General features: G+C 43.5%; 2 protein-coding genes across 3 annotated transcripts in view; both read right to left on the bottom strand.

Moving 5' to 3' along the window:
• The window catches only part of LOC146830237 (E3 ubiquitin-protein ligase TRIM7-like), a 178,516-nt gene that overhangs the window by 54,029 nt on the left and 111,992 nt on the right, over window positions 1-12,495 (bottom strand). The gene's annotated exons all lie outside the window — the stretch shown is intronic.
• Window positions 4,102-6,278, bottom strand: LOC146830238 (uncharacterized). Of its 2 annotated transcripts, none has more exons than XM_085604440.1 (2): window positions 5,511-6,278; window positions 4,102-5,394 (listed from the first exon to the last, which is right to left on the bottom strand). In XM_085604440.1, exons 1-2 carry the CDS (start codon window positions 6,159-6,161, stop codon window positions 4,744-4,746), a joined length of 1,302 nt encoding a protein of 433 aa, XP_085460566.1. In that variant the 5' UTR covers window positions 6,162-6,278; the 3' UTR covers window positions 4,102-4,743. The 2 variants fall into 2 exon arrangements, with proteins under 2 accessions (XP_085460566.1, XP_085460568.1); XM_085604442.1 differs by having other exon boundaries at window positions 4,102-4,683.

Raw genomic sequence — 12,495 nt, 5'->3', positions numbered from 1 at the left:
GCAGGTAAATGATACATCATCCTGAATCTGGTTTTCATGAAATGTTATTAGGCCTGAAGTGTTTCTTTTTAAAAATTGCCATATGGTATTGGGGTACAGATAACTGTTTGGTGGCACGCCATAGGAGTCAAAAAACTCAGAGTCCTTTTCCGTTAGAAATATTGCTAACCAGTGGCGACCCCTTTGATCTTTACCGTCTGTATTAACTATTAAATGAAGCGGTCGCTGGCGATTACCCAGATACATTGGTAGAGTGTCAGCTGCGAATACACCTAAAAATGAATGTTTTGCCGTCTCGTCTTTGGCGAGAAAACGTTCCAGTTGCCACGTATTCATCACATATAGTCGATTAGCACCTCTCGCCTATGGTTAATCTGTATAACATTCTGAAAGACAGCGTAAATCAGAAGGTTTATAGTAGACGGTAGAGCGGCGCTAAAACGGAGCTCCAGACGTACATTGCCTGATTTTTGTATCGAAAAATGGCCGCCACCCACGTCGTTGTCAGGGCATAGATCGAAAGCCAGCATAGAATAGCCTTTCGAATACTCTACACGATCCACAAAGAAGGGTCGGTCTGATGCGTACTTCCCAGCAACTTGCAGCACACCCAAATATTCTCTAGCCACACCCCCAGTTCCAAATGACGGCGTGTATGGTTTTGCCGGTATAGCTTGGCCGTCTACGGAGAGGCTGCTGTGAGATATATTATAATGCTTGAAATTAAAGGGGTTTCTGCCATATTCACCGCTAAATGCTGCGTTATCGACCAGCGCTACTATTACAGTTCTTGGCAAAAATCCGAAAAAAATATTCTCAGTATTCGATAGTAGCGCACCGGCTGGGATGCTGAACACTTTGAGCTCCACTCTTTCGATGGGGTACTTGGCATTACTGGTTAACAGAGTCTCGGCGTGAGCTAAACGCACCACCGGGCTCACTTTGACACGTTTCACAAATAGTGACGCCGCTAAGATATGCACTTTGTAATTTTCTGCGTCGCCGCTCATTAAGCAAAAAGTGTCTTTATTTCGAATCAGTTTAATCTTCACATCTAGACCGTTAAGCATTAATTTGTCTTGGAAAAATAAATCGCAGTGTAATTGCCCAATCAGTTCCACTTTACGACTTCGGGCTGTAAAGCTAGCTCTGCTCTTAAATCCCGCGTTAGCACCGTTTAAAGTCGTGTCCTCGTGCTCTCCAGCGGTGTCTCTGTAGAAGAGACCTGCAGAAAGTTGGCGTTTTAAAGTGGGGTCCCCATAATTAAGTACCGTTTCGAGATAAGCCCTGTATGGATACGTGTTGTTTGACTGGCTGATGAGCCGGTCGCCGAGGCTCACATCCAGTTGGTTAAAAAGTGAGGCTATGGGGTATGGAGAAAACGCCACTCGGGCTGCGGCGTCCAAATCGGATCCGTCTGCGTTAGTAATTTTGCACGACAGATAAATCAGGGTAGCTGAAAGGTCCAGGTAGTCATCCGACCGAGCTATGAAGAACTCTAAGGGGGCTGTGTCTGACAGGGCTGAAAGTGGCGGTACTTCGACATATAGAGAACTTTCAATGCTGGTTTGCGTTGGTGGTACTTGGAATAGGTCCAACTCTGACTTTGTGCATTCCTGGGAACCGCAAGGGACGGAGGCCATGGTCCGATTTAAAATATGTTGCCCTTAGAGACTCGTTTTTTTCCGTGTCTTCTCCGGGTCTTAAGCGAACTCTTTTGAGCCGGTCGCCGGCGCTTCACAACGCTTTGAAGGAACGCGGGCGGCCCCCTTAGTGATACACCCCTTTTTCTCTTCCTTCCTCTTTCGAGATAGATTAAACCTGAGCCTTCTTGACCCGTTTTGGTAAACTTTTTCATCACCGCCCCCGAAACGTGCCCTGCGACGTCTCGGGCAATATTTGCTGCAGCGGTTTTCACGTGCGGTTTTACCAACTGGAACCCTCTTCTTAAAAGCGGTACTGCTTTTCTGAAAAGGCTTCTGAATATACCGCCAACACCCGCCCCGTACATAATAGGTGCCCCGTGGAACCCCGGGAGGCCTGAGCCGGCTTGTGCTCTATAGTAATCCCTATAGAGCGACGCGTCGCCGTAATTTTCAGGTAAAATCATTATTCTAGTACACTTCACCACGTCGCGGCCTGAAATGAAGCTTCGCTATGACTTTACCCACTTTAAATCTTATATTAGTGTTCAAATCGTCCTTCAGTTCCAAAGTTATTGTGTGAAAATGTTTTTTGCTGATCGGTACATAATCTCTTTTGGTGTAAATGATGTTTATCATGCTATTATTCTTGCCTGTGATTTCCACGCACCGGAGGAGAGGCACGTAGCTATCCCCCACTCTCTGATGCTCTATCACGTCGCAGTATACAAACATCATATAAAATCCGCCGTGTACATCCGTGTAGGCTTTCCCCGCTGATGAAGAGTGGTGAACGTTAGGCGTCAGCCCCAACACTCTCCCCAGTTTTTCACGCACCAAAATACCGTAGTCTTGAGCATTCCTCAACTGCACTTTTCGAAGTCGTGGTTCATACGTTAATCTAAGGTCAACAAGTTCCGATATGTTACCAATGGATTTATTCATTACTTCTACAATGTCTCGTATGTTGTCATAGTGCCCCGGCGGGAAAGAAAGTTCGTGGGCGCTTTCCTTCTTGCGTACCACCGTAAATCTAACATCCTCTGTTTCAAAAGTGTCCCACGTGTGCGGGTACTGAATTTCTGTTAGGGCCACCTCCCAATCTCCTTGTAGATGAATAGGTTTTGCTAGTTTCACCGTAAAATTTGAAATTTTGTTATTAGGGAAAGTGTCCAAAGACGCGTTACTCGGGAGCGTCAGATAAAAAGGTCCGACCTCCATGGCGCTTCCGCGGTACCTAAATGCCTATATCCGCTGTTGTAGACTTTGTATATCCTTTAATTCACTCTCAGAGACCCAACTATTAAATTTATCAGGCCATCCCCGCCATTTAACTAGGCACTGTCTTTGTGCCCCGTGCCCCTTCTTTGCCAAAACGTTCTCAATACGGTACACACGATCTTGATCCTGTTTTATTTTTTGCAGCTCTTCTTTGTAAAAACACCCTTCGACCTCCTCCCCAGCATAGTCTTTTAAGTTAAAAACTGTAACGCCTGAATGCTTGGAAATCTTGTCTATCACAAAGATCTCATCTGTAAAAGTCTGCTCATACCCCTTTTGAAATACCCCCTTGCATCTAGATACCCTAACATGATCACCTTTTTTGAGCGTGTTTTTTGAAACAGGGTTGTTGGTGAACACGGACCCGTACACAGTTCTCCAAATTTTCAACTCATTTTGCGGGGATACTTCTACAGGGGACGTCTTAATGGTTCTATGATAGCTATGATTGTAACTTTCAATAAAATCTTGTAAACGATCTATATAACGAAATGTGTTGTACGCTGTAAAATACCGCCAAATTCGTGCCTTGAGAGTTCTGTTGAATCTTTCTACAATCGCCGCCTTCACTTCGTTGTTTGTAACAAAATGTTTTACACCATACTTGTTCAGCAGAGCTTTTAGCGTCTTGTTTTCAAACTCTTTTCCTCTATCTGTTTGTAACTTTTTAGGAATTCTCCCGCTGCTGAAAATGTAATCAAAGGCTTTTGTGACCGAGCTCCCCGATTTTTCCTTCAGGCCAACGGCGAATGCATACTTTGACAGTACGTCTATCACCGTTAATATAAATTTTACACCATCATTAACCGCGGCATGTTCACGGACGTCTAGAAGGTCCGCTTGCCATTGATGATTTAAGCCGCTGACTATCACACGCCGTCTTTGAAAGCGCTTTCTCGACCCCTTATGTAGCGTGTAGGCATCTTCGCCCGATAACCAGTCGCGTACCTGTGTTCTTTTAACACCGTCGTTGTGGATTTTGCTCTCCTTGTACAAGGCTTCTACACCGCCAAAACTACCAACTTTCGAGGGGTTGTAATAAACTCTTTTGAAAAGCTTCTGCATCGTAGCGCTTCTTGAACTAAAATACCGCAACCCCTACTCCCGCCCCCCTATTCTATTAATTCACTTTTGTTTTATTATTTTTCTTTATCAAATAATCAGAACTAGAAGCCGGTTTATTTTACAATAGTAGATTATTTAATAACACACGAATTAAACAGTGTATGATTTAAACTGGTAATATAGGAATGTACAGCGCTATAAACGATAATAACGATAAAAACATAGATATTTAACACAATGCTCTCAAAAACTCGTGACGTAGAATCAATATTTGGATTTTGCTAGCTATGAACGGTACCAGTCTTCTTACATCCTCCCCACGCCCCTTCAAGAAGGCTCGACAAAACAAATCAGATATTGTATTCATGAAATTGAAAAACTGTTTCTTATTCAGAGTAGTTCCTAGGGTGCAAAATGTCCGCCTGATATAATTGTCGATGCAATCTTCGAGCACGTCGTCAGCGCCCAAGAAGATTTTGCTCTTTTCAACGTCGTAAAAGCCTCTAGGTTTCTGACCCAGTTCTTTTTCAAGCTCTTCGATGATTTCACATCGCTTGTTACGACATAGCGCGGTCGGGCGAAACACTGGTTTGGGGTACGCCATCTTTGCTCTGATCAGAAAATAAAAAGCGTCTTCCAGGCATCTAACGCTCGGTCGCACGCCGATCTCAACCATGTGTCGAAACACACTTTCCTGCAACGGAAAAACACACATACATAATAGTAGCAATCGCGAAGATCATCATGTTTTCATTTACTCTACATTAAGAAATGTCATGTTCCTCGGTTTTAAACTCCTGTAAAGATACTTGATCTTAAAATATCTACGGTAATTCTTCCTTCTCAAATGCTGTTTCATTATCAAGCGTATGTCTTCATCACCCGCTTCATACATACTTTTCACATGCTCTGATGGGGACTGTACTCTCTTAATATACTTTAAAACATTCGCAATCATCTTACTACAATCTTCGGGTACTGACATTTCTTTCAAGCCATAGACCGCCCCCAACGTCGCCATAATCTTATAGGGGTCCAGCTTGTAACATAGTTTCCGTATCAAACTGTCTTCATATTCATCACCCGTCGTGAGACAGTCGTGATGCAACTGACTCGGGTCGTCAATTTTACAACCTTCGCATTCGTCGTACCACCCCGCCTTTAAGCACAATTTTATGATCGCGGCTATCGCTGTCAAAAGTCCGCGATATCGATCCGTGCTCCAACTTTCACCACGACAAAATTGTACAATTGCGTCTAAGCGCTTACAGCTGCAGTTTTTATGCGTTACGGCAAGTTTTTTCTGTCTTGAGCAGCAGAGACATGAAAAACGTAGCGATGGCTGTGTGACTTCCATAGTCGTGCTAGCGGTTTTGTCGCCTGGGGCTCCTCCTCCTCTCTTTTGCTGATAAAAAGAAAAAAGGGGTTTTTCGACCTCAGCCTTCCTCACAACTACACGCCTCATCATCACACTCTTAAACACCCCAGAGGATTTGCCGAAAAATTGCGGTTCGCACTTACTTTTCGTTTTCCAACTTCGCACTTTTCTGTTTCGTTTACAGATTCTTCTCCGGAATCCATCTCTGTACAGTCGCTGGAGTCCTCGGGTTCAGGCTCTTGCAGGTCAATACCCTCGTCATCTTCACTTGGTTCCGCTCTTCCACCGCCGTCTGTAGCATCGGAGGTATTGCTCGCCATTTTAGCAACGCCACCAACCGCCTCTTCGCAGGCTCCGGTCTCGGGCTTTATATTCGGCATAGCCGATGCCTCGACGTCTGTCTCGGGCTTTTTATTCAGCATCGCCGACGACATCTCCGACGTAGTACCCGCAGGCGTTGTTGGCGCGCAATTTTCCTTATCACTATCGTCGAGTTCTGCAGCGTCGTCTGCAGCATTTGCCGCTTCCTTCAGCATCGCTGTTATAGTTTCTCCAAGGGGTCCCGCTTCCACGCTAGAGCAAGACATTCTCAAAGTTGTCTTAAAGCTCGAGCTTTTCTTTGTCGGAAAAAAGCGGGGGTTTCTTAACACACGGTCCTCGGAATGCTGGCTTATATCCTCTGTGAACATACTAGACACGCCCCGCGGTATGTTTGTAGACTCGTATTTCACACTACCCCCACTTCTTAGCAACCCTCCTGCATGCGTGGTCGATTCATACGTTTTTGATTTCATCGCAGTATCATTTTATAAGCCTTGATTCACAATTCCTAACTTATCGTTTTATACGCTTTATGATTTCATCGCCGTATCATTTTATAAGCCTTGATTCACAAATCCTAACTTATCGTTTTATACGCTTTTTTTTTTTTATTTTTTATTTTTTTTATTTCATCGCCGTATCATTTTATAAGCCTTGATTCACAAATCCTAACTTATCGTTTTATACGCTTTTTTTTTTTTTTTTTTTTTTTTTTTTTTTTTATTTCATCGCCGTATCATTTTATAAGCCTTGATTCACAAAATAACGACCTATAAAACAATAAAATGCTATAATCTTATCAATACGTTATAAGGACCGATTAAAACCCCGATTAAAATCAGACTTGGAACGCGTCCAATATAGACACACGGACCAAAGGGGCGTGGCAACACGGACCGAAGGGGCGTGGCCACCTGTCACATCCAATTAGCGAAAATACATGGTGACGAGTAGTATACAACCTATACTACTGATGTCCTACCAGAAGTGTGTTTATATTCCTTTTAACATGATGTTTCTCACTTTAGAGACACACGATTACCAGACTGCACTGGATTTATACACGTTTTAAGTTACAGTAAAGAGCACAATCACCTGTGGATTGATTTGATCCAAGAAGAACAGCGTTTCTACCTGCCCACGAGAAAGATGCGCAGGCAGTATACTAACATGTCTGTTTTTTGTATTCCTCCAATAGATACTACGTGTTCAGTTTAACCGTATGTAAAGTATATTAGCGCTGACACATAGGTGCGCGTTTATTTTTTCTTATCTTTCACTTTATTACAGGTTTTGCACGGAGTGGTACACATGGGGCTGGCCCCCATGTGGTCCTGAAGAAGAGGTTTAGGGGACAACCTTGAAACATTTTGACTTTAAATATTAGGGACTATTATTACATAAATATTTAATTCTTCCCTTTTATTAACCCCTTTTTATCCTTTGCCACCGAAGAGCAAGAATAAATACATTTACGCTCACTAGCTAGGTAATTTTTAAACAACCACCTACACCACTCCCCCTTCACTGCACTACACATAGTCATTATCAAAAATCAGTGCTCCTACGCAACTGTCGCAAGTCGCAGCACGCCCAAAGCAGTAGATTCTTGGGATGGCCCCAATGATGAAGCATGTCACCTAGGGGAAACCTTTGTTGAGTGAGGGGACTCAAGAAAATAATTCTCTTTTCTTTATTTGAGGTGCGTCTTACTCATATAGTAGACCCCTTCTTTTCCCTACTAGCTAGGTTCACTGATCCACGACTCTCTGATCTTTTTTTGTCTGAAAAGTATTGATACTCTTCTGTTTTTATGTATGAGTAATATATATACACCTCACCCAAGATTGGTGGAGACTTTTTTTTATAATAATTTTTATTGCCATTTGCATGAGAAACCACTTTTCAGAACAAGATTGGTGGAGACTTGTTCTGAGTGACAAAACGTGCACGTTTGCAAGTCCTCGATGTGCTCTGAGTGTCAGAAGGCTGCACTTTTGTATGTGCAGAACCTATTCTGAGATGGAAGCACCATTCACTGCATGGCTAGACAAGTTCTGAATAAGGAAATCTTGCGCTACTGCATGCGTCACGAGTTATGAGTGAGGAAAACGTGCACTTTTGCAGTTGCAGGATCTGTTTTGAGAGGGAAGCTTGCACATATGCATTTGCTAGGCCAGTACCGACTGAGTGAAGCTTACACGTCTGCATATGTATACCTGGGGTGAGCGTGGAAAACTTGCACTCTGAATGCGTTCGACCTGTTCTGAGGGATTGAATCTTGCACTTTTGTAGGTCCTGGACATGTGTTAAGCATGTGAGCATGGGAAGCTTACTATTTTGTGCATGTTCAGGGCCAATTTTGAAAGATTTATTTGGTATTAAGAGAAACCAAAGGATCAGGAACTAATCTGAGTGAGGAAAACACCCACTCATGCATGTCCTGGACAAGCTCTGAGTAAGCAAAGCTTTCTTGTTTGCCTGTGTGACCTATTCTAAGTGAGGGAAGCTTGCACTTCTGCATCTCCTGAACATGTTCCGAGTGAGGGATGCCTGTACTTTATTCAGAGAGAGTTAATCTTGGTCTTCTGATTGTGCTGAATCTGCTCTGTGTGTGGGAAGCTTGCACTTTTACATTTTGCAAATGCAGGACCTGTTTTAAGGGTGGGAATCTGGAGGTTCTGCATGTGCTATACTTGTTATAAGTGAGTGAAGCTTGCGCTTCTGTATGTGCTATACTTGTCCTCAGTGAGGGAGGCATGCACCTCTGCAAGTGCTGTACCTGTTCTGAATAACTGAAGCTTGTACCACTGCATATGCTATACTTCTCTTTAGCGATTGAAGCGTGCACCTCTGCATGTGCTATTCTTGTTCTGAGTGAGTGACACTTGCTCATCTGCCTGACTATACCTGTTCTGAGTGAGTGAAGCTTGCACCTCTCCATGTGCTATACCTGTTCTGAGTGAGTGAAGCATGTTTCTCTGCATGTGCTATGCCGATTCTGAGTGAGTGAAGCTTGCACCTCTGCATGTGCTATACCTGCTCTAAATGAGTGTAGTTTGAACTGCTGCATGAGCTATGCTTGTCCTGAGTGAGTGAAGCTTGTACCTCTGCATGTTCTGAGTGAGCAAAGGTTGCACCTCTGCATGTGCAATATGTGCCCTTAGTGGGTAAAGCCTGTTCCTCTGTGTGTGCTATACTTGTCCTGAGTGAGGGAAGTTTGCGTCTCAGCATGTGCTATAATTGTTCTGAGTGAGTGAAGCTTACTTCTCTCATGTGTTATACTTTTCCTGAGTGAGGGAAGCTTTCCCCTCTGCATGTGTTATACCTGTTCTGAGTGGGTGAAGATTGCACTTCTTGGAGTCAGGGATATGTGTTGAGCATGTGAGCACGGGAAGCTCTCTCTTTTGCATGTTCAGGACTGATTCTGAAATATATCTTTGTTTTGAAGACAAAACGGAGGATCAGGACCGAAAGGAGGAAAGCACACACTCCTGCATGTCCTGGACAAGGACTGAGAAAGCAAAGCTTTCATGTTCACATGTGTGGCCTATTTTAAGAGCAGGAAGCTTGCACTTCTGTATCTCCTGGACATGTTCCGAGCCAAATAAAGCGTGTACTTTATTCTGAGAGAGTTAAACTTGTACATTTGCTTTTTCTTTCTTAGTACAGAAAGCTTCCACTTTGGAATGTGTTCAAGTTGGGGCGAGTGACCAACATTTGCTCTTCTGCATGTCCTGGACATGTTCTCTCTGCGGGAAGCTTGTACTATTACATTTTGCAAATGCAGCACCTGTTTAAAGAGCGGGAAGCTTGAGCTTCTGCATGTACTATACCTGTTCTAATTGAGTGAAGCTTGCACCTCTGCATGTGCTATACTTCTCTTTAGTGAGGGAAGCTTGCTCTGCTGCATGTGCTATTCTTGTCTCGAGTGAGTGAAACCCGCACTTCTGCATGTGCTATACCTGTTCTAAGTGATTGAAGCTTGCACGTCTGTGCTATACCTGTTCTGAGTAAGGGAAGCCTGCACCACTGCATGTGCTATACCTGTCATGAGTGAGGGAAGCTTACACGTCTGCATGAGCCTTATTCAGAGTGAAGGAAGATTGCACTTCTGCATGCCCTATACCTGTTCGGAGTGATTGAAACTTGCATGCTTGCATGTGCTATACTTGTTGTGAGTGAGTGACGCTTGCACCCCTGCACATGCTATACCTGTTCTGAGTGAGGGAAGCCTGCACCACTGAATGCGCTATACCTGTCATGAGTGAGGGAAGCTTACACGTCTGCGTGAGCTATAGTTGTTCAGAGCAGTGGTTGAAGTGGGGGGAAAAAAGTAGGGGAACTGTGGGTGGAGAATCAGAGGGCGGGAATAACCCAAGGATTGGATCAGTGGGTGGAGCCAGAGGTGTGGCCAAAATGCGCAAACATCCCAATTTTTAGTATTTGTTTGGCATTTCACTGCGCAGTTTAATCAACCAATGGATACACGTGATTATTTAAATGTGTAATGAGTTATTGACATTAAAACATATTCACAAAATGGGATATGCTTCTAATCACAGGATGTCCCAAATATGATAAAATGTGGAAGCACAAGCCATGGAGTTTGTCATCAGCACTTCTCCCTTTTTCTACAACAGCAGATCAAACATGAATGGCAAAATATTCTAGTTTGCAAATGTTTTCTGTAAAATTATGGCTCTGCCATATTTGCCTCATAATGCAAGATCTGCTGCACGATCTGACCATTTAAACGAATAAATTGCTTATAGCTCAAACGTATCAAAAGTTAATAAAAAATGTGACTTGTGATGCTGTGGAGTGGATGGCTTACTGCAAAGGTTGACTGTTCACCTTTCTCACTGCTGCATTTGTATGTTACACTGGTACTAATAAGGCAAAATATTTCCAGAGACTGTTAGCATGTGTACACATGTCAAAATAATAAAATATCAGAAAATATACTGCATTACGGTGCAGCCTTTTTTTAATGCATAATTTAGTCAACACTGCAGCCTAATTTTCTTCTTTGCTGCATAATTAATTCCAGTGGCCCCACAGCGAGCAGCACATGTTAAAAGTGCTTGTGAATGAAGCAGAGAGACTGTGAAGTTTGCGAACTTAGTTTGGTGTGCGTGCAAATTTTGCATTGCCAATCCCTGGTGAGTTGCAGCTACTGCTTCTGAAACAAGGCCAATGGAGGTACCTATGGGTGAGGCAGACTGGCCTCAAGGGCAGGGCCGGCCTTAGCACTGGTGGTGCCCTGTGCATCAGTGTTTGTTATTGCCCCACCCAATGACCACCTCTTCCATGGATTCCCTCACTACCACCCTTTAACAATGCCCCTCAAGTCTCCATAACCACACTCTCTCTCAGATTCATTCAATTTGATTTTCAGCGCCACTCATACCAGTGTAGGGTGTCAGAGCACTTTACATCACACACATTACTCAGAGAAAATCAATATGTGTGTAAATTACTGTATAGAAAATGTTACATTGGGCTAAGGTGTAGGAGTCACATGACAACCATACTAGTAGGCCGTATAGTTTAATAGTGATTGTTCTGGAGAAACACAAGCTCAGAATTTAAAACTTAATACCATGGTTGGGGGTTCTCTTTAATAATCAGAATTGATTTCTGTCCAAAAGAACACTTTTTTGCAACATTAGGATAATCAAAGACTGGAGGAAAAACATAACGCTCCAATTTATACCTTGCAGTTTGTATGCAGCTCTTAGATGACAGTTAATAGCTCACTGTTCTATGTTAGGATTTTAACTTATAAACTGCAAGTAAAAAAAGGATCTCTCTGACAAAAGCAGTAGCCCACTGACCTATTTACATTATGTGCACTTTGTGATCTGCATGGTACATGTTCTTTGCAGCAGACACATTAACCCTCCGAGCTACCTTTCCATGAGTCAAAACTTCCAGTAGACAAAATTCCAATCTCTCTCTAGGAAGAACATTAATCACCAGAGTCATCATGACATTTTTATTGTTGCCTAAAATTGCTGGAGGCCAGGAAGGAGGCAGCAAGCGCTGTTAAAACCTTAATATACTTGCAAACATAATGCCTCCACCCAAAGTCAGCACCCGGTGCGGTCACATCGGTTGCACTGCCCTAGAGCTGGCCCTTTTCAAGGGTCCTGTGACCTCAGTGAGAGTCACTGTTGCTCTAGAGTGTGCTGCTGCATAGGCCTGCTAGCAAGCCTGGAGGTGAACTTCAGTATGAATAGTGGTGGACAAGCCTTGAAGGTTAACCCACACTTGCCACTGCAACGGTCCACCTGCTGGTGCTAAGACACCAGGGCTTCTAAGGTCTTGCGAAGCATTCTAAGGTCTAGCATGGGATTGTGCTCTCTCAGGAGAGTCGTCTGGTGGACTGGTTATTAAGGGTGAACCTGGTTCCCCAGTTCCAAATTCAGCAGCTCTGGCCATAGTGCCACATCCTCTCCCCCCCTAAACACCATACTGCCCCACTGAGAAAAACACACTGCCTTCAACTACAACCCAATTGTTGCCTCTATGAACACCTGGATGCGGCTCAATTTAAATGACGCACTAGACAAGAGCAATTTGCGGCCTACAAAAAAAAAGTAACAATATCCTGGAAAAAGCAAACACTGATAGGGAATGCAAAATTTAGCAAACCATGTGAAAAGTAAGCAGGAACCTCATGGTTACCAGAATGCTTTTACACTCACCATTCAGAAATCAGTGAGTGCTTTTGCCTGAAAAGTTAAGGACATGACTACAGGGCTCTGAATGGACCAATTTCAATGTCCATTGCTTATATCC

This window comes from Triturus cristatus, chromosome 5_1 (assembly GCF_964204655.1).
Source record: "Triturus cristatus chromosome 5_1, aTriCri1.1, whole genome shotgun sequence".
Lineage (NCBI taxonomy): Eukaryota > Metazoa > Chordata > Amphibia > Caudata > Salamandridae > Triturus > Triturus cristatus.
This window is presented reverse-complemented; position numbering and strand designations above follow the sequence as displayed.